This window comes from Sceloporus occidentalis, unplaced genomic scaffold (genome assembly GCF_023333645.1).
Source record: "Sceloporus occidentalis isolate IW3139 unplaced genomic scaffold, rSceOcc1.0.p SCAF_93, whole genome shotgun sequence".
In the NCBI taxonomy this organism is placed as follows: domain Eukaryota; kingdom Metazoa; phylum Chordata; class Lepidosauria; order Squamata; family Phrynosomatidae; genus Sceloporus; species Sceloporus occidentalis.
Window position 1 is genome coordinate 1204564 of NW_028317073.1, and position 23597 is coordinate 1228160.

General features: G+C 39.2%; 1 protein-coding gene across 1 annotated transcript in view; it reads right to left on the reverse strand.

Moving 5' to 3' along the window:
- Positions 1-492: 492 nt before the first annotated feature.
- The window catches only part of LOC149284421 (complement factor H-like), a 52529-nt gene continuing 29424 nt past the window's right edge, over positions 493-23597 (reverse strand). The window contains exons 14-25 of the mRNA XM_089496734.1: positions 20496-20528; positions 16238-16417; positions 15035-15217; positions 13146-13319; positions 12130-12306; positions 10787-10969; positions 9831-10028; positions 4681-4860; positions 3799-3942; positions 3522-3689; positions 2918-3025; positions 493-686 (exon numbers count right to left, since the gene is read on the reverse strand). Of these exons, the coding sequence (XP_089352860.1) occupies positions 493-686; positions 2918-3025; positions 3522-3689; positions 3799-3942; positions 4681-4860; positions 9831-10028; positions 10787-10969; positions 12130-12306; positions 13146-13319; positions 15035-15217; positions 16238-16417; positions 20496-20528 (1922 nt within the window). The remainder of the gene's footprint in view (positions 687-2917; positions 3026-3521; positions 3690-3798; positions 3943-4680; positions 4861-9830; positions 10029-10786; positions 10970-12129; positions 12307-13145; positions 13320-15034; positions 15218-16237; positions 16418-20495; positions 20529-23597) is intronic.

Below are 23597 nucleotides of genomic sequence, written 5' to 3' on the forward strand. Positions count from 1 at the left end.
TATACTGAGCTCAAGCAAGAAGTGACACTTGGAAAGAGAGAAGCAACAATTTGTAGGTATTTTCTTCCTTTCACAAATGGGATGAATTTAATTCACAAAGTAAGGACACTCTCCATGAGATGTACCCATATTAAAGGTTACTGAGTCAAAAAAAAAGAAAGCTTTGTCCAGACCAAGTCAGAGAATCATAAGTCAATAAATTAACATCCTCACATACGTTAGTAGCGGTATAATTGTGGTTATGGAAAAATTAAACAAGTTATAGGCCTTTAAGCCTCGGTTATCTCACCAGTCCATCAAACTTAGGTAACACTTTTTCTACTCAATTCTCAAATAAAGAAAATAATGCTCCTTATTTTCTTGCCTGTTAGTATCGCTGTTGGTGTTACTCCTTTCTTTAAGAGTTGCTGATCTTCACCAACATCATCAGGTTACCAAACTCACCCCACTCGAGCGGCCGCGGCACTCCGAAGTTTCGAATCCAGACCCGGATTACGCGTTTTGACTCACCTGGCAGATCAAGAGCCCAAAGGCCCGATCAAATGGAAAAACCCAAGCAGCCCAAATGGCCGCGTGATAAGGTGATGTATCTCTAGATGCCCCGTAGTAATGTAGATGTAGTGATGTAAAGTAAAGGCTCAGCCCGGTCGCTCGGCGTCGTCTCTCGGGTGTCCAGATAACGATGTCTAGCAGTGTATAGAAAGTCAGTTGTCTGGTTTCAAAGATTAAAGCTCGTGTAGTTTTGTAATTTTGTCGGCTCAGATCAATCGGCTCAAATCAGACGCCTCAACTTACCAGAGAAGCTCAGCTTACCAGAAAAGACAAAAAAAAAAAAAAAGAACGAGGTTTCGCTGTTCTGCATTCGGGTAATCGCGCCAACACCAACGGCTAATCCATCCCGACCGTTTCCTCTACGCACCTCCCCTACGTGTGCGTGCTACGTCATCTCACTGTCGATCTCACCAGGGATCAGTATATTGTGATGGGAGTTATGCTGTACCACCATCAATGTCTGGCTCAGTATACAGTCATACGGGAGTTACGCTGTACCATATCTGTTCAGTGAATGTTATTTAGTTAAACTTATTTAATTAATTTATAAGTTAATTTATATTTCAGATTCCTAGTTTTTTCCATTTGCAATACAGTTTAAAAATTTGTAAAATAAATATTCTTGTCAACATTAATGGCAATGGCATAAGAAGATGGTGTGGTGGTGTCATTTCTATAAATAATCTAAATTATATTCTGAATCTGTGTGTGTTTTTTCCCCCAAAAATGGTAAGGGCAAATTAGTATTAGCCGAACTATGTATTATCTAAAAATAAAACAAACAAAAAACCCAAATGTAGCAGGTTGCCACACATTTTTAATTCTGTAATATAGTCTGAAAGTGTTTCATGTGTAGATGGTTATTTCAGTCATTTTACAGTACGAAGTTAGAGAACAAACATTTTTTTAAATGCAGTATATAGAACATGTGGAACTTTTGATTTATAACCAAAGTAACATCTCAGCCATTAATGCTTTCTGCAGATTGGAATTGTTGAATATATACATCTGGAAAAAATGCATGAATATAGTTGAGAGGTCTGGATTATCTTGCTTTTTGCCTTTAGTTCATACCGGAGACCCTCCTAGAAAAAAAAAATTAATCTAAATGATATGCATTTAGTACAATACAGTTAAAGTTATGATAAGTGCAGGTGTTTAGTTTCCATTAGCACCATAGGGAAACCACCTCCGGCAACCACCTCCTGCATGCACTTGTTTACTAACATGAACAATACCAGGAGGCAGCTCCTTCGACTGTGCAAGGGGTTTCCCTAGTGCGCGACTACAGTGGCCTACAGAGACTTGGTGCCATCATCATGTAACTACCGTGAGAGAAAATGTAAGAGAGCTTAGTGTTTTCTCACAGTGACTTTCAAAAACACCTGGGTTGAAGCCAAATAATAATTGTGAGATGTGCCACACTAATTTTTATCTAAAATCACAATTCTTCTATTAACTCACCAGAAAACAACACTACATTGTTGGAATAAACCCTCAGTTTCCAAGGCAGCCACCTAGCTCCCTATATGGTAGCACTCCCCATAATACATGAATTCATATTAAAACTCATTTAAACACGTGTCATTATATATATCAGCCTGTGGAGGATGCTTGACGAGAGGTCAATCTGATTTTGAAATTTGAGGCCACTACCTGAAGCTCTTACATGTGCTTGCCCTGCAATTCCATAAATAGGCATCAGGGTTGGCTAGAATAGCAAGCTCTTGCACATTTACACCCTACCTGGGTGCTCCTTTTAAGGGATTTGTATACATTTTTATGTAATCCGTTTTGGACACAACTGGCCAGTGTACATTGAACACATAGTCAGCTAAATTTGGCATTAGCCACTATAATATAGGGCCACAAGGCTGGACTTGGCCCAAGGTCTGATTGGTGCCAGTAAATCTACCATGTCTGCTTAAAACATTTTGTTAAAAGTTTATATTGTTGGTGTTGTCCTTTCACTTACAACAAAAATAATGTAAATTAAGTGTTAATAAATCATATAAATGACCTAAAGTGTGAAACTCTATTTTCTTATAGTAACAACATAATATAGGAGATAAACTGAAAAGAACAGTGTATGGTTACTTAAAATGTGTCAACTTACATAAGCCATAACTATGACAGAATTGCATCTTTCACAAAGTGCATTGATAATAGGGCAGAGAAAGGTAGGTTACGGTCATTTCTATTTTATGGAACATATCAGGATAGCGATGGAAAAAATGGTAAAATAATAACAAAAACATAGAGATATAAGGATTCTACTTACTACTTTGTATGCATTGTGGATAAGTCAGTTGTGTGTTGGTACATTTTTGGGTCAGTTCTGATGTACTAAAAAATCCCATCTTACATTTGAATATAACATCTTCACCTTCTCCATAATAAATGTCATTATTGTGCACAGGATCCAGCTCCAAATTAAACTTATCAAATTGATCTTGATTTAACCGACATGTTGCTATAAAACAAAAATGAACTATTTATCAACATTAAAGTTCAAAATATTAACCAATTAGTGACATGTCCATGACTGTCCCTTAACGACAAAAGATATAATAGTACCATACATGGAAAGATCTTGGGATTGGCTTCCTGGAGCTCTGCCATTTCTGAGGGACTAGCTTCATGTGGGGGTAGGGTTAGCAACGTTGGGGTAGGGCTAGCCAAATGAAGGGATGGGGTTAGCCCCTGATATCAAATACCGGGAGGCAGAATGATGGTGGGGAGTGAGCATAGTGAAATTTTAATTTTCCACAGATTGAATAACAATTGTTTGACTATAAAACCATTTTGAAGAAATAATCCTTTAATGCTGAAATATTTACACAAATATATATATTTTTTTGCCAAGAAGTAATAGTAACACATTGTGCAAAAGAAAATAAATAAACAAACAAATAAATATAGTAATTTATACTTACACCCTGAGAAACACCTTTGGTATTTCATTTTACCATCACTGCATTCCCCTTTTAGAGAAGATGATGGATTTGGATTTCGGAATCCTGAATTGCACTTAATATTAACCTCCTCACCATCTTTATAAATCTTATCCAGATCATCTGATGACTGCAGTGCAATATTTTTCTCATTAAGGTCTTTTTCCAAAATTTTGCATGGTCCTGAAAAAATGGATTTTCATTTTACTGTCCATAAGGAAGATGTAGTTTTTGATAAACAAGCAGTTTACACAGTACTTACTAAGACATCGCGGAAGGTCAACCCAGATACCATTTTCACATTTAACATTTATAGACCCTGAGAGCACATAATTCTCATTACATTCAAATTCAACAGATGAGCCTGACTCATAGCTGTCTTGTAGTCCATTCCTAATCTTCCCATTCAGAATTTCAGGAACAGATGTACATTTTTCTGGAACACAAGAAAAACAAATGCAAAACAAAAGGGAGTTACTTCTAATGGGACAGTTTTGAGACTGTACATAGGCCTAAATTTACATCCCCAACCCTAGACAAAAAGACTACTGCTGCCGAACCCACAGTCTACAAAACACATAACTGAATAATTGGAAAGACAGTTATTATTTTCTTTGAAGTTTTAAACACAAAAAGACACAAGAACTCCACAAAGCGTATTTTTCCAATGCCTATGGCACTAACCTTTCGGGTCATGCTAGTGAATCACATGACAATTTATTATTCTATGAAAATATATAAAGTTATTAAAGAATTATTTTTGGGAGAGGTTTGGACATTTCAACACTACTAGGCAGTGTGTTTGTAATGTAGAACTATGTCACAAAAGCGTTACATTCAGTCATATAGCAAATAAAAGAAATAGTATTATCTCCCAGTATAACCCAGGGTAGGCTACTTGGAGCTGTCTCTTTTTTGGTACTGTTGAGGTGGGACTAGTCTTTAATGTGTGGCGAGTAGTTAGAAAGTTGGCTAGGAGAGGGAGCCAAACACCACTTCTTTGCTTGGAGAAAGAATAAACCAACCTAGAGACTGGGGAAGCAGGGCTTCACCTGAAGACTGTAGGTCAAATTGCAGACCCCTCCAGGTATAAACATTTTATTACAACTAACCATCACATATCTCCAACACATTTATATCCAGACACATATATATTGTCACATATTATACTTACTTGAAATCACACATTTCGGGTAGTTAAGTTCTCTGTTATCACATGTTGATAACAGGCTGGTTTCTGGGACCATTCCTTCATAACACTCAAACGTAACTGTTTCTCCAGGTAGGATTTCACTAGTTCTGTTCAGATATACATTTCTGTTCTTCATTTCTGATTGTGATAGGTAACAAGAGCCTGCAAAACATAAATACATTTGCTTTAGAAAGGTGTACAATTAATATATGCAGATTCAAAATAAAAATAACTAACTGTACAGGAAAATTCAAAATCTAAAAACTCATCCATATATTTAAAAAATTACCACATTAGTCAATACCATGCTACCATACTCCTACTGTTTGGAGTCTCTGATCCATATTTATAGAGAACAGATGCAGATTAAAGTACTAAATGGTTACCTTTCTCTAGGTGACTATTTCACGTAAAGGTTTTGGTCTAAAAGTGACAAGACTGATTTCCATCACCAGTCCATACACTGAGCATGCTTTTTGGACAAAGCTGAGTCTTTTACTGTTTGAACAAGAACTGTTTGGACAAGAACCTGGTTTGTTCAATAAACACCGAGACCAGATGGGGTTTTGTAAATGTGCGCTCTAAAAAAAATAAAAAAATATGCAAACTCTACTTTTAATATAAATAAAAGTTTGCTTAATAAAGCAATACTAGTGAATAGGCCCTGAAATAGTTCATTGTCTCCTAACCATATCACTTTATGTAATGCTACCCACAATCACAAATATTGTCTATAATTTGAAAATATGAAAAGGCAACCAGTACATGCTAGAACCTGGACATGATAGGAGTGTGATTGTTGTTAATTACATATATATATATATATATTGATATTGTTATTGAATTTTTCTGTCCAATTTTGGAGTGTTAACCACACTTTTACTAAAAGTAAGTAACACACCAAAATTGGACAAAAAAATCAACAATATATATATACCGTATTGGCTCGGATATAGGCCGCCCCCGTATATAGGCCGCACCCTAAAAGTTTGGTGCTTTTTTAAAGAAAAAGTTTTTTTCTTTAAAAAAGCACAAAAAAAACATGCTGCCACTCTGTCCCCCCCCCCGAGATATGCTGCCACTGTCCTCCCTCCCCGAGATATGCTGCCACTGTCCGAACCCCCCCCCGAGATATGCTGCCACTGTCCGAACCCCCCCCCGAGATATGCTGCCACTGTCCGAACCCCCCCCCGAGATATGCTGCCACTGTCCTCCTCTGCCCCCCGATTTACCGGAGCAGACTCCCGGGTGTCTTGCGAGGCCGGCGGGGGACATCTACGCAATACGCGTATACAACTTCCGGTGCCGGATGTGCCGGCACCGGAAGTTGTATACGCGTATTGCGTAGATGTCCGCCGCCGGCCCCGCAAGACACCCAGGAGTCTGCTCCGGTAAGTCAGGCGGGGGGCCAGAGGTCAAACGCATCGTGCGGTTAGACAACCGCACGATGCGCTTAGACAACCTCCCGTGCCGGCACCCCCCCCGTGGGAAGTGCTGGCAGGGGAGGCTGTCTGAGCGTATCGGGGAGTAGGATGCAGGTCCCCTGCACCGCTGCGGGGGATCTGTATCCTAGCCCCGCTGCCTGCCCGGCGCCCGGGACTGCATGTCCCGGGCGTCGGGCGCTAGACCCCGAATATAGGCCGCACCCCCACTTTAAAGACTTAAAGTGGGGGGAAAAAGTGCGGCCTATATTCGAGCCAATACGGTATATATATATATATATATATATATATATATATATATATACTGTATTTGCTCGATTATAAGACGACTCTGATTATAAGATGACCCCCCCCCAAATCTGAATATTAATTTAGGAAAAAAGAAAAAGCCTGAATATAAGACAACCCTATAGGAAAAAAGTTTTACCAGTAAAAGTTAATTCATGTAAACTATTTTTTTAAATAAAAGCTATGATTGAGAAAAATATTTTGTTTTTATTTCCTTTTATTTTCCAACCTGCCCCCAGTTATGCACATCTGCCCCCAGGCTTGCCACTCTGCCCCAGAAATGCCTTATACCCCCTATATGCCACTGTGCCCCATGATATGCCTTTTGACCCCCTATGTACTACTCTGCCTCCAGAAATGCCTTATACCCCTATATGCCACTCTGGCATTTAGAGGTTAAAAGGCATATTATGGGGCAGAGTGGCATATAGGGAGGTATAAGGCATTTCAGGAGGCAGAGTGGCGTATAGAGGGTTAAAAGGCACTTCTAGAGGCAGAGTGGCATTAAGAGGGTTAAAAGGCATTTCATAGAGCACTCTGCCTAGAGAAATGCCTTATGCCCCCCATTTAACACTCCCCCCCCAAACTTACCGGTGCTTCTGATTCCCTGGTGTGTAGCCGGGGCAGCGTGCAGACGTCTACATGATTCGCGTAGGCAACTTCCGCTGAAGCCGCAAGAAGGTGCGGTTAGCAGCGGGGGTTGTCTGCGTACATTGCCCAGACCTTCCCCAGCTGTCAGTGAAGAGAGTTCCCCGCACGTCTGCACGCTGCACGGTGTGTAGCCGGGGAGTCCGAAGCACCGGTAAGTTGGGGGGGGGGCATAAGACAGGAGGATCCAGGTCCTCTGCAGCGCTGTGGGGGATCTGGATCTTAGTCTCATAGTCAGACCTATTTGAGGTCTAATTATAAGACGACCCCGATTATAAGACGAGGGGTGTTTTTCAGAGCATTTGCTCTGAAAAAAACCTTGTCTTATAATCGAGCAAATACGGTATATATATATATATAGCAATCACACTCCTATCATGCTAAGTCAGCTAGTACATGCTAGAATCTAGGTATGCTTGGGCATGATATGATTGTGATTGCTGTTAATTATATATATATAAATATATATATATATATATATATATATTAATAATGTTATTTAAATTTGTCCAATTTTGGTGTGTTAATAAAAGTGTAGGATCTTTTTTTTTTTTTAAAGGTCATTTTCGGTTTCAGCCAAGTGAATGCTGAATTTTTAGTTTCGTTCCAGAATTTACATTTCGGCACATCCCTACTATATAGTGAGCCAGACACTGAAGTGGTAGGCCTACACCACATCAATGTTTGGTGACAGGGGTTATGCTGCATTATTGTCAATGTCTGGCTCAATGTATAGTGATAGGTGTTATGCTGTACCAACGTCAATGTGTGCCTCAGTATATAGTGATAGGTGTTATGCTGTACCACCGTGAATGTTTGCCTTAGTATATAAGGATAACAGTTATGATGTACCATCGTCAATGTCTGCCTCAGTTTATAATGATAACAGTTATGCTGTACTCCTGTCAATGTCTGTGCCAGTATATTATGATAGAAACTATGCAGTTTTTAAGTGTGTGTGGGTGGGGGGGGTGCCACATACAGGATCCATCCCAGGTGTCAAATACTCTAGGTATGCCCCTGTCTACTAACTTGGCCTAGATCAATCTATTATAGCTTTACTTAATGCATGTAAAGAAGAGAACTGAACAGCTTGAAGCTGTTCAGTTCTCTTCAGGTGCAGGGAAATGCATCACATGATTTACTGATGTCACGCTAACCAGAAAGTAGTTCCAGACTTATTGGACAGCGGACGGAACCCCTTGTTTATGTTTAAGTAAGACTTCCATGAGAACTTGCTGTGGTGTTTTTAATATATATATAAACACACACACACATATATATATATCCACACACTCACTGGCCACTTTATTAGGTACACCTTGCTAATACCAGGTTGGACCTCCTAAGTTTAAAGTCACTTGAATCCCCTTTCTTCATCATTCTGATGCTCGGTTTGAACTTCAGCAAGTTATCTTGAATACATCTACGTGCCTAAATGCATTGAGTTGCTGTCATGTGATTGGCTAATTAGCTATTTGTGTTAACAAGCAATTAAACAAGTGTACCTAATAAAGTGGGCAGTGTAAAAAATTGTAAACATTTACTGACGTCTGGCACATCCTCTATCCATTTTGTTTTTTACTTATCCTTGAGGTGGTTTTATCTTGAGCACAGTCTGGATCTCCTTTTCACACATTAACCAAGGCAGTTTTAAAGTGTGTGTGTGTGTGAGAATTTCACCTTTAAAAAAACATTACAGTAAGTAATACTGTTGTGTAACTAATACTACATTATCACACTATAATGTAGTATTATTAACCATGAGCGAGCTATACCAAAAATATAGAATAACAATTTAAATTTAACATTTGCAGAAGCATATTGTGCGCACAAAATTTTGGCTCTGGGAAAATTTTTGCACAAGAGAAATTTTCTGCGCACACCACCTAAGAAATATTAGAGGGAATATTGTCAGGGAGGCAGAGTGGCATATAGGGGGTATAAGGCATTTCTGGGGGCAGATGTGCATAACTGGGGGCAGGTTGGCAAATTAAAGGACAAGAAACAAAAAAAATATATATATTCTCAATCATCGCTTTTATTAAATAAAAGAAAATAGTTTACATGAATTAATCTTTACTAGTAAAACTTTTTTTCCTATAGGGTCATCTTATATTCAGGCTTTTTCTTTTTTTTCCTAAATTAATATTCAGATTTTGGGGGGTCGTCTTATAATCAGGGTCGTCTTATAATCGAGCAAATACGGTAATTATCAAATTCTCATATCATGGCCCATTATCATACCTGAGAACTTCTCGGCTCCGGCTACCCGACCTGGACTGCACACTGACGTCAGCGGGCGGTCCCGCTGACGTCGGTTGGTGGTCCCATTTGAAGAAAAAAAATGAGCCAAGACCCCGCTCCTGCGACCCGGAGGAATCGGGTCTTGACCCGGAGGAGCAGCGCTCACCCGGAGAGTTCACAGGTATGCCCATTATCACTATGGAGGATTGTACTGAGACAGTTTAATTCAGCAATGTCCTGCTCTTTCATGTAAAGCAAAGGTAAAAAGGTACAGAGGGGGCACTGGTGCCACTGCCCTGGGTCAGGCCTAGGGCAGCACCAAAGAGAAATACTAAATTGAGGATGAATTAAATCCTGAGAACACCTAGACAGCTGCCCATATGGCACACATAGAGGATGGGTTTGTAATACTTGTATTTGTTGTGGCAGTATGTACCACTGAATGCAATTAACCATAACGTTACAGACAATGAAAACACACACAAATATATATATATATGGACTTACCAATTTTAACACATTTAGGATATGGGATTATCCCTTGATTACACTTTGTTTTCAGCTTTGTTTTATCAGCTATTTCATGTCCACGAATACAGGTGAATTCAATGTTGTCATCATGTTCACTATAGAGTTTAGAAGCATCTTTCCATCTAAGTACAATGTTGTTTTGCTTCATTTCAATCTCTTTTGCTGTACAAGGCTCTGAAATACAAAAGAAGCATTTGATTTAATTTTAATGATAGCTCAACTAGTGAATTAACTATTTCAACAAGATTTCCAGAGTCCCAGTCCTAAAGATTTTGGTGGTTTATGATATACAATAATATATTAACAAAGCAATGCCAGACATCCTATGTAGCCTATTGGCAGATGTTTAAAATTGGATTAAAATATGCTGTTTATTGTATAACAGTACTTATTTTAGCTAAATCCTATAATCATCCAGTCACTCTTTTCCTGAAAGAAGATACAAGCTAAATGATTAATTTCAGTTTCTTATACAAAATGTCTCTTTTGCTGACCAGCTGCCTGTATAAATTTTTACTTAGATTGTATTACTACAAAATATATATACTCTGCTCTTTTTCTAAATAAGTAAGCAATCAGGAAAGTGGTGTTTTCCCTGCCCATCTCCCCTACTTGTTATTTCCTGTTAATAACTTTTTCAGTTTTATTTAAATTTGTTTTATTAGGCTGAACAATGACTTATTTTCCCAATAACTTTCTGGAAAGTTTGAATTTTTTTCTTAAATATGTCAGGGAAGATATAACCCCTTTAAAAATACTATTTATTTTTAGTTAAAATGAATATTTGCATAATTGTCAAATGATAAATTTGTTAAAGTATGAACACAACATACCTAATATTTTCACAGATTGAGATTTTACATTGATCCGAATACAATTAATAATTTGCAAAAGTTATTAAGCTAGCTTTTAAAGAAGAGCTTTGCACAAACCTAGACAAGTAGGTGGCTCGCCCCATACTCCATTCTGACATTTCACAAATTTATTTCCTTGCATTTTATAAAAATCTGGACACTTATACTCCACGAAAGAGCCCGATTCATAATAATTCCTTCTTTCTCCAAGGTAATCACCAAATTTAACAGTAGGTGGTTTGATACAGCGTTCTCCTTTTCCTAAAAATAAAAATATTATTTAATGAAATTATTAAAGAGATTAGGTAAATGTTATGGTACACATAAAAGTGAATAATAGTATCATGAACAAAAACAAGACAAAACAGCTAATAGCAAAAAGTGTTACTAATAATAGACACAGTCCTACGATGTGTTTTTGGGTCAATTGTTGTGATCAGAATAATAGACCTCCAGGGGACTTGACTGCCCAAGAGAGTGATCTGCCCCTGGTTTTACAGCAGAGGAACAACCATGTGCCTGGAACTGCCATCCTTGACATAGTCAGCCTAGGCTAGAATAAGCCACTGGTGACGAATTATCGGAGACAGAGAGTTTAAGAGCAAAGAGGGCTCACATTTAATGTCCTAAATTCAGGAATACATACCCCCACGCCATTCAAGGTGTTCAAAATCCTAAACTAATATAATTTCTCACAGATTCTGACCAGTGCAAGGGTATCTCTGGAAGTGGTAGGTCTCTGTGGATTGCAATGGCTGAAGTAGAAGCACTCCAACAGTTGGATCTACCTCATCTAGGACTGAGGCTAGCATATAGTTGTGCTGTGCTGTGGCAACATCAGGGCAGGAAGAGGCAGGTATATTGTACAGGAGAGGCAGAAGTATGTCAGTTGTAAGGGTTATGGTCATGCTTTGGACACCTGAAATGTTGCAGTGGCAGTGTATGTTAGTGAATTGGCCAGCTATGAAGTACGACATGGTCTACCCAGTATTAATTTGCATGCATGTGCAAATATACCTTCTCATGACAACTGGCAACAATGCAGCTCTGTGCTGGCACACAGTTTGTATTAAATAAAGATCCCCAGATTCCATGACTATCCAGCACAGTACAGTACACAAGGTCACCCGAAAATCCTTAACACCACTTGGAATATAGTTATACTCATATTCACATCATACAGCAGACAAACTCTTTTGTCATAAAAGCGTAGATTGAATTTTTTTTAAATCAGGATTTAATACTTGTGTCTATAGATTCCTTTAAAGCATTACCATTTAAAGTTTAATATTATTCCTGTAAAACAATACCTGGAAAGAAGAATTTGTATCGTTACTTATATTTTCATATAAATGTATTTCCTGAAAGTATGCTTATCTGTTACAGTTAAACATTGTTTTGATTGCATAAGGAACACCTACTCCTGCACACTGGTATAGACTTCCATTCTGTTTCCTCACAAATGGCTTCATCCTTGTTCTGGAACGCATAACCACTTCTGCATTCGTAGTGCACCTTTTCACCAGATTCATACTCATTCTTCACAGGATATTTCAGATGTCCATTGTCAATACTTGGCGGTAAATAGCATGAGGTTGCTGAAAAGTAAAGCAATAGCATTTGTACTGAATTTCGTTTTAATAATAATTTCCTATAGTAAGTGAGTCTATACTTCAAGTTAATGCATATTATCTGGGTCAACATAGAAAAATATACGGTATAAACAGGGGCCAGTGGGCAAGGCATGCAAGGGCCGACTGCCCTGTTATGGTTCTTGTCAGCTTTAGATATGAGGCCAGTATTTAAATACAACCTTACTTTTTGCTAAACTCTTACTTAATAATCAGCTTTATCACTGACAGGAATACAGGAGTATACATCCTCTGCAGCATTACTGATCCACACTGACTGAAAATGGCTGCTGTGCTCTCTGATCTGTGTGTAAAGCCACTAGTTAATGTGAAAGGAAAGTGAGAAGGCAGTGTAATACATTCCAAGTATAACATGCCCCTAGGCTGGTCTGAAGTTTTTATGAGTGTTTGACAGCTATTTTATATTTAGCCACCATGGTTTATTAAGTAAGATTTATATATATATATATATATATATATATATATATATATATATATATATATATATAGTTCAAAAGTTTGGGATCACTTAGAAATGTCCTTGTTTTTTTAACAAAAGCACATTTCAATGACTATTGGAACCTCTTCTAGGCGTACAGAGGTCATTTAACACTCTCATCACTCCTGTGTTCCAATAGCCCTTTATCACTCCCATCACTCCTGTGTTCCAATAGCCCTTTATCATGATTTGTCAGCACCTCTTTGAGTGTTTTGAGGTTGTTCAAGTACAATTAGATACAATATTAAGCTTACAATATGACTCTCATGCTACAATACTCATAGTTTTAAATGCCATAATTACTTACAGACACAAGTGGGGATGTTCCACCACTTCCCTTCTAAACACTTAGATGGTGTGTTATCCGTTTTCTTGAAACCTTTGTGGCAGACATATTCTATGCTGTCACCATGTTCATATCTTACTTTTCTCAATAAAGCAGCCCCATTTGCAACAGCTGGAGGCTTTTCACATGAATCACCTTGACAAAGAAAAAACAAGCAACAAGGAAGATTGATTTTTTTGCATTGAAGCCAATATGAAGGAAAAAAATATTGTATAATTATTAGTGGATCACACAGGAGAAGTGTTTTATAAATAAGAGGAAGATATGTACATGTTCAATGTTGTGTAAGATAAAACATAGAAATCTCAAACTTATCTCAGCTTCTTCAGCAGGATCAGTTCTCCTTCACAAAGGAACAGAACCTGGTCCCAAGTCCTTTAAGCTGTTTCTATATAGAGTGAACAGTAAGGATCCGGGTGACCCGTTGTTCACTTGTTCACCGAAGACTGGAGAAATGTCACAGCTCATATTTGACACAGAAGCCTAAGAGGTCCAATTGAAAGCGCTGAATATATTTAGCAGTATGATGCTCGTGAAAGAGTCAGTGCAATACATATATCATCTATACTGCTGATACTGAAAGTACTGCACAATGCACTTTATGCCTTATTTTCTCCATGTGAGGTTCTGATCCTTTGTGAAAGAGAAATGATCCGTCTACACAAGCTGGGATTAGTTTGGAGTGTTTATGTTTTATCTTATACAGAGTGCTTTTACTGTTAGACATTATTTGATTATTTTTAGCGCACATCTTCACTTTTCTATTTTGTATACTTTTCTTCTGTGCAGCTTATATACACGAGCGCAGTGTGTACACCTTTGTTTCACTACATGTATTTATCCCTTACAGGCTAAGGCAGGGCCGGCCAAAGACATAATGCCACCTGGGGCAAAGTTTAAAATGCTGCCCCCCCACCCATTATCTACCCTTCCTCTGCTGCCCCCCCCCATTATCTACCCTTCCTCTCCCTCCCTATTATCTACCCTTACTCTCCCTCCCTCCCTATTATCTACCCTACCCCCCCTTTGTACTTACCTTTCAGCAGAGTCCTGCAGCGAGTTTCCCTGCTCGGTCTCGGCTTGTAATGCTGAGCGCCGGAAATGACGTCATCTTCCGGCGCTCAGCATTACAAGCCGGCACCGAGACCGAGCTAGAGGGCTCGCAGAGGAGAGAGAGGGGCGCCGAGCAGGTACTGACAACTTGGTAAGCGAAAACCACTCGGCGCCCTCTCTCTCTCTTCTGCTTTAAAAAAAAAGGGCTTGGGGCGGCAAATTGCCGCCCCTTAAAAAGTGCCGCCTAGTGCAATTGCCCCACTCTGATCCATGGTAGGGCCGGCCCTGGGCTGAGGATTCATTATTTTATGTATTTTATTAGGATACTTTTAATTCATGCAGTGGTGTCTCCTGGCCTAGACCTAGGGCAGCAGGTCCAGGAGGGCGGCAGTCTCCCTACTGCAAAATTATGCGATCAACTCAGTGTTCTGCTGCACAATAGACTGGTTACAAGGGAGAGTCTACCTTGCCTATTTTTGCATCAGAGGCTGCATTAAATTATGCTGTAATGTCATATCCTGGCGTTCGCCGCCTTTTAATGTGATAAAGATTAAGACTGTGGAGGGGTACAGCTGGAGGGGTCAGTCCTAGGCAGCACAAAAGGTGAAGATGTCATTGGATACATTTTCACTGGATGTATTTTCACTGTGTGGCATGTTACCAGTCTGGGCATGCCATCTAGTGTGTGTTATTAGAATGTTGTGATTAGTATTAGAATTTATCTTTAAACCTTCATTTTACAAATATTTTTTTTTTAAATTAATTCCAAATTATGCATTTACAAAAAAAAATCTCACCGATACATTCAGGAGGAGACAACCACTTTCCTTCCGTACATTGGCTTTCCTCTGACCCAATAATGTGGAAACCATGGTTGCATCTGTATTTCACAATGTGGCCTGTAAAATATTCTCTGCTCTTGGCTTCTTCAATTATCTCACCGTCAGTTATAGAAGGTGGTTTTTCACATCTGTGTAGTTCTTTAACAGACAATTAAAAAAAAAAATTAATTTATGGCAGATATGGCACCTTCTAGAATACCTTTTTGTTTTCATACTAATCCTAATTGTACAGTAAAATCCAGCAAGTTAACAAAAGTCTTCTGTAATAGGGGACATATTATTCTTAATACATCAGAGAAATGGAAGAGGTTAAAAGCCACATTTGAGTTATATAAAAACACAGAATCACAGAGGATAAATTAAAAGCTCTGGTCATTATTATGAAATCATTACCTTCATAAGGAGACTTACTAGATTCTTTACCTGAGGTTCAATCGTATACCAAAGCTACACAATATAAGCAGCTTTTTAAACAATTGTTACAGTTTGTTTTGATAAAGAGCAATTCAACATAACTAAATATATTCTTATATACAGGAAGGAAACAATTAATTATATATTGATACCAACACAGGAGTCCCTTTAACTATGCATTTTCGAGCTTATTACATATTGAGCTGCTTTCTGGATCATTTGTGATCAGCTACACAAAGACAATCAGACTATTATGTAACATTGAGGAATCCCTCCCGCATGGCCAGCTCTGACACCACATGAAGGCAATGCTCAAATTTCTGTTCAGGCATTGAGATCTTGTTACGATAAATATAGGGGCGCATGTGCATGTGGGATAAAAACAAAAATAAAACAAAACAATAGTGTAATATTGTCAGAAAATATAAATAATATAAACGTGATGTGAATGCACTCACAAACACAGCCGATGTAAGAGGCTCATCAGAATGTTAAAAGGGTCTTTATTTCTTCAAAATCTAAAACCTTGTTACCCTGTTTCTAGCTGCAAGCAGCCAGTATCTCACCAGACGGCCTTAACTCTCTACTACCGGGGAGATTTTCCTGTTGATGCAAAATGTATTCCATCCAGGGGGGGGCAAAAATGTTGGTTTTGCAGTGGGAATAATATTAAAGCTTCTGACATTAAAGGGTTAACATGCATAATTTCCTATCACACAATAGACAAAGGTAAACATTACTCACGAATGCACTGTGCAAATGAATTCCATTTTCCATTTTGACAATGGATTACTGCAGGTCCATAAAGTGTAAATCCATGCACACATCTTATCTCAATTGTATCGCCATCATAATATTCATTCTTTACATCTACTATTTCAGCATTTGGCGGACTAGATGCAGGTGGACATTTCAGTCTTGTTTCTAAAACAGACAGAAGAACTGAGCGATGTAGGTGGTATCAAGAAATCTTATATTTTTTCGATTTTGTTTTTTTTTAATTTACAACATATTGTACTAAATTCCACTAAACCTTAAATTCCCCATAATAATGCATCATGTCATAATCAGAACAGAATAATACAACAGAATAGGTTTGCTAAAACATTTTGTTAACATTTCTATTTAGATACAGTATGCTATTAACATATTTTGCTAAACATATTCGATAGGAAATAAACAAACTTACAGAAGTAATGGGAGGGAAGTGCCCACTGCACAATAGCCAATAGTTTTATAGGGTAATCCCATGTGTGTTATTTGTTATTGTAAATCTAATGTTATGTTTTTACATTTTGGTTGGGTTTTCTAATTTGACTGATTAGTTTAAGATATCAGTTTGAAATTCAGATAAATGAATGGCACCATCCTGTACACATGTTGTGTCATGCTCTGTCTAGAGTTTTACCATTTACACAATGGTAATTTATTATGTCAACCATCACATGTTTGTGCTGAAGTTTTTAAAAGGGAACAGTAGCATTCCAGATTCTACCAAATCCAGATTTACTAATGTATGTTTCTTATAGTTTGTGTTTCCCTTTCACTCATCATTAAAAATGACCTATATTTTTATTTTGTGATGCTTCCTCACTACATATTGTAAACAAATCTACCATAAGATATCCATGAGTTTTATCTGACTTGAGAAGTAAAATAATCCATGGCCCTTTAAAGCCAGAAGCCTATAAATAGCACACTTTTATCGACTAGGAGGAAGGGATTGTTGACAGGGCTGCTGTAATACAGAGAAAATCATAGTCCACTAGCACAGACCTCCCTGCAAACACTTCCTCCTAAAGGGCTTTTACCATCAGCTGTTGGGGAGTGCCAGGATAGGATATCACAACTTGGCACCCAGAAACAAGCATCACAACAGGGTCTGGATACCGGGCGATTTCCCAGTAGGCCGCCTCCCCTGTGGCCAGTCTTGAGTCTTTTAATTATACCAATGAAGCTGCAGGAGCAAAATAGGTTCTGTCCCTACAGATGCATTATAAAAATGGGCAGCCTCACTTTTAACGTGAGGTCATGTCTGTCAGTCAGCAATGGGCTGGATATAACGTCATATCCGTTGTGGCACTGACTGGTACATGTGACTCCCATGGTAAAAGTGAGGGTGCTTGCACAGTGCCAGTGGAAAAGAGAAAGCTGCGAGAGAAGCAAAAGGGTTCTAGAGGGAGGGAGTGAGCTAGTGAGTGAGTGGGAGGGTATAAATGTAAGTTAGAATGAGAATGTATTTATAAGTGTGTGTTAACAAGAATGTGTAAGTGTATGTGAGCATGCATGTGCACTTGTGTAGGCATTCGTGTGTGCATGGATGTGTAAGTGTTCTGTGGCGGCAAAGATAGCACAGACAGGCTGTTTGAGGGCAATGACAAGCTGTTTAGTGGCAATGATTTTGGGGGCATAGACAATTTGGGGGCACTGACAAGATGTTTTGGAGAAAATATGGCACAAGTTGTTTGGAGCACTGACAAGCTATTTTGGGACAAATATAGTATAGGCAAACAGTTTGAGCAAAAGATAGTACAGACATGTCTGGAATCTATGATGGCACAGGCAGACTGTTTGGTTGCAAAGATGGCACTGCCAAGCTGTTGTGGGGACAAAGATGACAGACACGCTGTTGTGGGGGCAAATAAGGCACTTACAACTGTTTGAGGACAAAGTTAGCGCTGTGGAACATTTTGTTTATGAAGTCAGGTGGGCAATTTTCACATTGGGGCCCTGTTGTTTCTTGTTATACTCCTGTGTTAAATGAATTAACTAAAAGTATTATTATAATTATTATAATTGTATGAATATAAAGGGGGCATGCTAAGGGTATTAAGATAAAGGGGAAATAAAGGATGAGTATACAGATGATGAGAAGTTATGTTAGGGAGCAAAAAGATGGAAGGGGGTGATTGTGGCACAATATAGGATGATAATGGTATGGGATGAAAATGATGATGAGGGATATGATGATTGGGGTATGAATATGATGGTTGTTGGGTATTGGGTCTGATGATGGTCAGGAGTAGCTCTACACTAACACCTACATACAGATGCCATAAACACACATAAATATACACATACCTACTTCACACATACACCAATAATTACCATAATTACATTATGACCAGCTGCCTGATATTGTGTAGGTCCCCATTCTGCCTCCAAAAAAAGCCCTGACTTGTTGAGGCATGGACTCCACTGAACCTCTGAAGGTACTATGGTATCTGGCACCAAGACAAGTTGCGAGGTGGGGCCTACATGGATGCATCCTGGTGTCATGTGTTCTCCAGGTAGGAGAGGCACACGCACCCGGCCATCCATGTGATGTAAAAGAAAATGTGGTTCAGCAGACCAGGCCCTCTTCTTCTATTACTCCGTGGTCCAGCTCTTCTGCTCACATGGTCATTGTAGGCAGTTTCGACAGTGGACTGGGGTCAGCAAGGGCACCCTGACTGATCTGCGGCTAAACAGCCCCATATGACACCTTTCTATAAGAACCAGCATTAACTTTTCAGCAGTTTGAGCTACAGTAGGCCCAACCTTCAGCTCCCACATGCATTAATGAGCCTTGGCCACCCATGACCCTCTTGCTGGTTCACCACTTTTCCTTCTTTGATCCAATTTTGATCGCTGCAGACCAGGAACACTGAGTGCAGTTTTGGAGATGCTCTAACCCAGTTGGCCCTTGTCAAAGTTGCTCAAATCCTTAAGCTTGCTCATGTTTTCTACTTCTAACACATCAAGTTTGAGGACAAAATTTTCACCTACTGCATAATATATCCAACCGACTGATAACAAGATTATCAGTGTTGTTCACTTCACCTGTCGATGGTTGTGTTATGGCTAATCCGTGTACGTGCATCTCACACACACCCCTGTGCCTCAGCCTTTTAGGAGAGCTGCAAGTTTATTTGTAATGTGTATTACCTACCGTGAAAGTAATTTCTCTGTTTTAAATAACTTTGTTTTCAGTAATTTATCTCAACAAATTTGAAAATTGTTAATTTAATACTTAAGATTTTTCTTTTGCATTATACAAACTATACCAGTGCTCTCTCAGTTGATTCCAGCTCATGATGTCATGGGCAGCACTGATATTAGGAACTATGTATTTTCATATGTATCTTAATAAAACAGATGTGTTTTTCAAATATGCTTTAAAATGCAGGGTCTGTCACTATTCTAAACCAAAAATATTAAGACTAGAATCCGACATGTGCAGTGTGGCCAAAATTGGCACCATGAAATATGGAACACAAACACACAGAAGAAAGCCCTGCGCTCAAACTCCCATCACTCTTGGGCGGCAGCAACGGCTATAGTATTCATCAGCCCAAAATACATAGAACAAACACCGAAAAATAGTTACCTGAGCACTATCCCAAACACCTGTGCTTATTTAGACAAATGGAGGTTTTTAGTTTCACTCCATTTGTCTAAATAAGCACAGGTGTTTGGGATAGTGCGCAGGTAACTATTTTTCGGTGTTTGTACCATGAAATATGGGGCTGGTATTCAATTACTTCTGGGCATTTCCCTGTTGTGCCTTACGTCCTCTCCGGGTCTGGTAATCAGGTAAACTGTGATATTTTATTCTAGTATTAGTATCTAGTATTCTTTGTGTTTGTCCATTAAAATAACATAAAATGGATCAGAGATACAGTGTACACATTGTTAGTTTTGTAAATGTTGGAAACGGCTGCTTTTTAATGGAATGTCTTCCTAGGCATGTATAGGCTTTTTAATCAGCAAACATCACTCCTGTGTTCCAATGGCACATTGTGTTAACTTTTTCAAGTTTAGGGTTAAAAGGCTAATTGATCATTAGGAAACTCTTTTGCAATTATTTAAGCACAGCTAGAAACGTCCATAAAAACAGCTAAATGGCCCCAAACTTTAGAACTGTAGTTATATATATATATATATATATTCCTATTATGATAATTTTTCCCAGCAAACTGCAAATACACTGGTTAGAAAAAAATACTACTTTTCACAATACCTTTATCACCAGTAGATGGTTCTTTGGATTCAGCTGAAAAGGAAAAGTAGATTACATGAGTTAATTTGTATTGCACCTGCTTTTCTTGCTTTTTTTTTCTTGAAAATATGAAACGTGTCCTAATCCATGTAGTATCTATGTGCGACTTGACCCAATCTAAGTGGACATTTACGACACCAAAACCTGCACATGTAACCTAGGTTTCTTCTGCACATTTGAAGAAACAAAACATTTAACTTACAACATTTTTTTGTTATATTCCTCCTGTTCCATAAATCATGTGTAATCATTTTGTAAACATACAAAAACACATTCTAACTTGATCCTACCATTTTCACATTGTCGTTGCATCATTATGGTTTACATAGAAAAACTAGCCTAGCTATGCTATATTGTCCAAGAGAATTGTGGTTTCAACTCCTTGATGTCACTATTCATTAAGAAGCGCAACGCGGGTTTCCTTAATAAGAAAATCCAGGCTGGCACTTTATAATGCATAATTCAATAGGTGAATAGACTTTAAAGAAATCTTTTTGATTTACAATACATGACCAGTATTTGGTAGAATTGTGCATTCGGATTCATGCAAACTTGTTTTTATTTTTAAGAAAATTGCCTGTTTGATGCGTTCGCATGAATTTCTGATAACGAGGGCGATCCTGGTTAAACGGATGAAAACAAAGTGCAAAAGTGCCTAAATTTTGTAGGATTTGTCGATTCGTTACCACATGTAGCTGCCATTACAAGCAGTTTTGGCGTTTCTTAATGAGGTAAAGTGGGAGGGACTGTGTGTAGGAGGGAATATATCAATGACTGATAGAAGTGGAAGTAGCCAAAAGGTTGTCTCATGGCTGTGACTCCAGCAACATGTGGGACTTTTTTGTTCCTTTTTATCACTGTGGCCAATCAGAATTCACAAGTGGAAGGGACAAGCATTACCCGATGCCATTTTAACTTGTCAGTAGCAGCAGTCACAGACTGATGGAAGTTGGAGTGTGTGACAGTGACAAGCTTAGCATAGCCTGAGACTGATGCTCATTGGTCATTTACAATACTGCAAGTTAATTAATAAGGTAATACGCTTACTATAGTGCAAAAGGTTTACTATTGTGGGGAGGATTGGAGAAGCTGTAGTGGATGTACAAAATTTCTATATACCACTTACAGGGACTGCATCAGATATTTTTTCCCAATTTATTTTAGGGCAAAAATTATAGTTTTTGGTCAAATAAAAAAAAATCTAGGCATTTGACTGTGCTTGCATACAGTGTGTTTAGTTGTTTATTAACACCTTAACGACCAATGATGTGCCAGACACGTAATTTGATGGTATGATTACACGGCACAAACGAGACACATTGGGGATGGGACATAGATTATCATTTGATAAGATGTTTTTTTGTTTTTCTGTCTATATTAGGTTAATTCAAACTGGTCTTTCACGTTAATGATCTAATTACATCATACACATAGGCAGGGGCGTAACTAGAAACCTCAGGGCCCCGGTGCGAGAATCTGTTAAGGGCCCCCCCAACCCATCTATCCCTTTCTCACAATCTACCCTCTCCCTCCCTACCCCCTTCTCACAATCTACCCTCTCCCTCCCTACCCCCCCTTCCTCACGATCTACCCTCTCCCTCCCTACCCCCCCTTCCTCACGATCTACCCTCTCCCTCCCTACCCCCCCCTTCTCACGATCTACCCACTCCCTCCCTACCCCCCCTTTGTAGGTCTCTTACCGTCAACTCCTGTGTTGGGAGCGTGAGGCGTTTGTCTCGGGTGCCGGCTTCACGCCTCACGCTCCCAACACTGCACTCTGGGCAGCGCTGAGGCAGGCGGCGGTGGCGGCGGCGGTGGCGGCAGCGGCGGGGAGCAGAGGCATCCTGGATTTCTGTTAGTCAGGGGGGCCCAAGAGTTGCCGAGCGGTCGTTTTCAGCAACCGCTCGGCACCCCTTGGGCCCCCCTGACTGGCAGAACTCGAGGGCCCGGTCGCAGTCGCGACCCCTGCGACCCCGGTAGTTCCGCCACTGCACATAGGGAATCTTTTTTTTTCTCTCTCTGCGGCTAGGTTTCCACTTGGGTTTTTGTCCTGCGTTATTTTCTTGATGAAAAACGCCAAGAAAACTGCCACTGCATTTACCTGCGTTTTGGCGTTTTTTCTGGAGTTTTTTCTGGCGTTTTAGCCTTTCTGTGGAAATTGCTTTTTTGACCTTAGGCAGTTTTTCCAGCCTTTACACGTTAGAATATTCACCCAGCTAAAAGGGATTAGGATAAATGGCAAGTATCTGCCCCCTGCTGATGTAATTTCCTTGGTAGAGTTCTACTTAAACACGGCCCGGCGGACCCTTTTTTCTCTTTTCTGTGGTTTGTAAGGCATGCTTTATTCCTTAGGAAGATTGGCCCCAAATGATGGTGCAAATTGTTTGCTGTTGCTTTTGGCATGCAGGATTCAGTTGGGTATGTTTGTTTGTATTGGCATGTTTGTTCCAAATGGTGTAAAATTCAATATGAACTTTGTTTTGTGTGAAACTGTTTGTTTCCAGCCTATTTCTCGTAGGACACACAGATACTGGGTCCATCCTCTGCATTGTAACTGTGGAAAAAAACGCCATAAAAAACGCCAAGGCAAAACCCACATGGCTTTTTCATGACGTTTTTTCTCTCCCATAGACTTCTATTGGAGAAAAACGCCAAAACATCTGGCCGCAGCGTTTTTTCACTAATAAAACGCTGTGTGGCTGAATTGGCGTTATTATGGGCGTTTTTGCAAAAAAAAAAACAAGTGGAAACCTAGCCTAAGGCTAGGTTTCCACTTGGGTTTTTGTCCTGCGTTTTTTTTCTTGATGAAAAACGCCAAGAAAACTGCCACTGCATTTTCCTGCGTTTTGGCGTTTTTTTCTGGAGTTTTTTCTGGCGTTTTAGCCTTTCTGTGGAAATTGCTTTTTTTGACCTTAGGCAGTTTTTCCAGCCTTTACAAGTTAGCAGTTTCACCCAGCTAAAAGGGATTAGGATAAATGGCAAGTATCTGCCCCCGATGTCATTTACTTGGTAGACCCCTTTGTCTCTTTTCTGTGGTTTGTAAGGCATGCTTTATTCCGAATG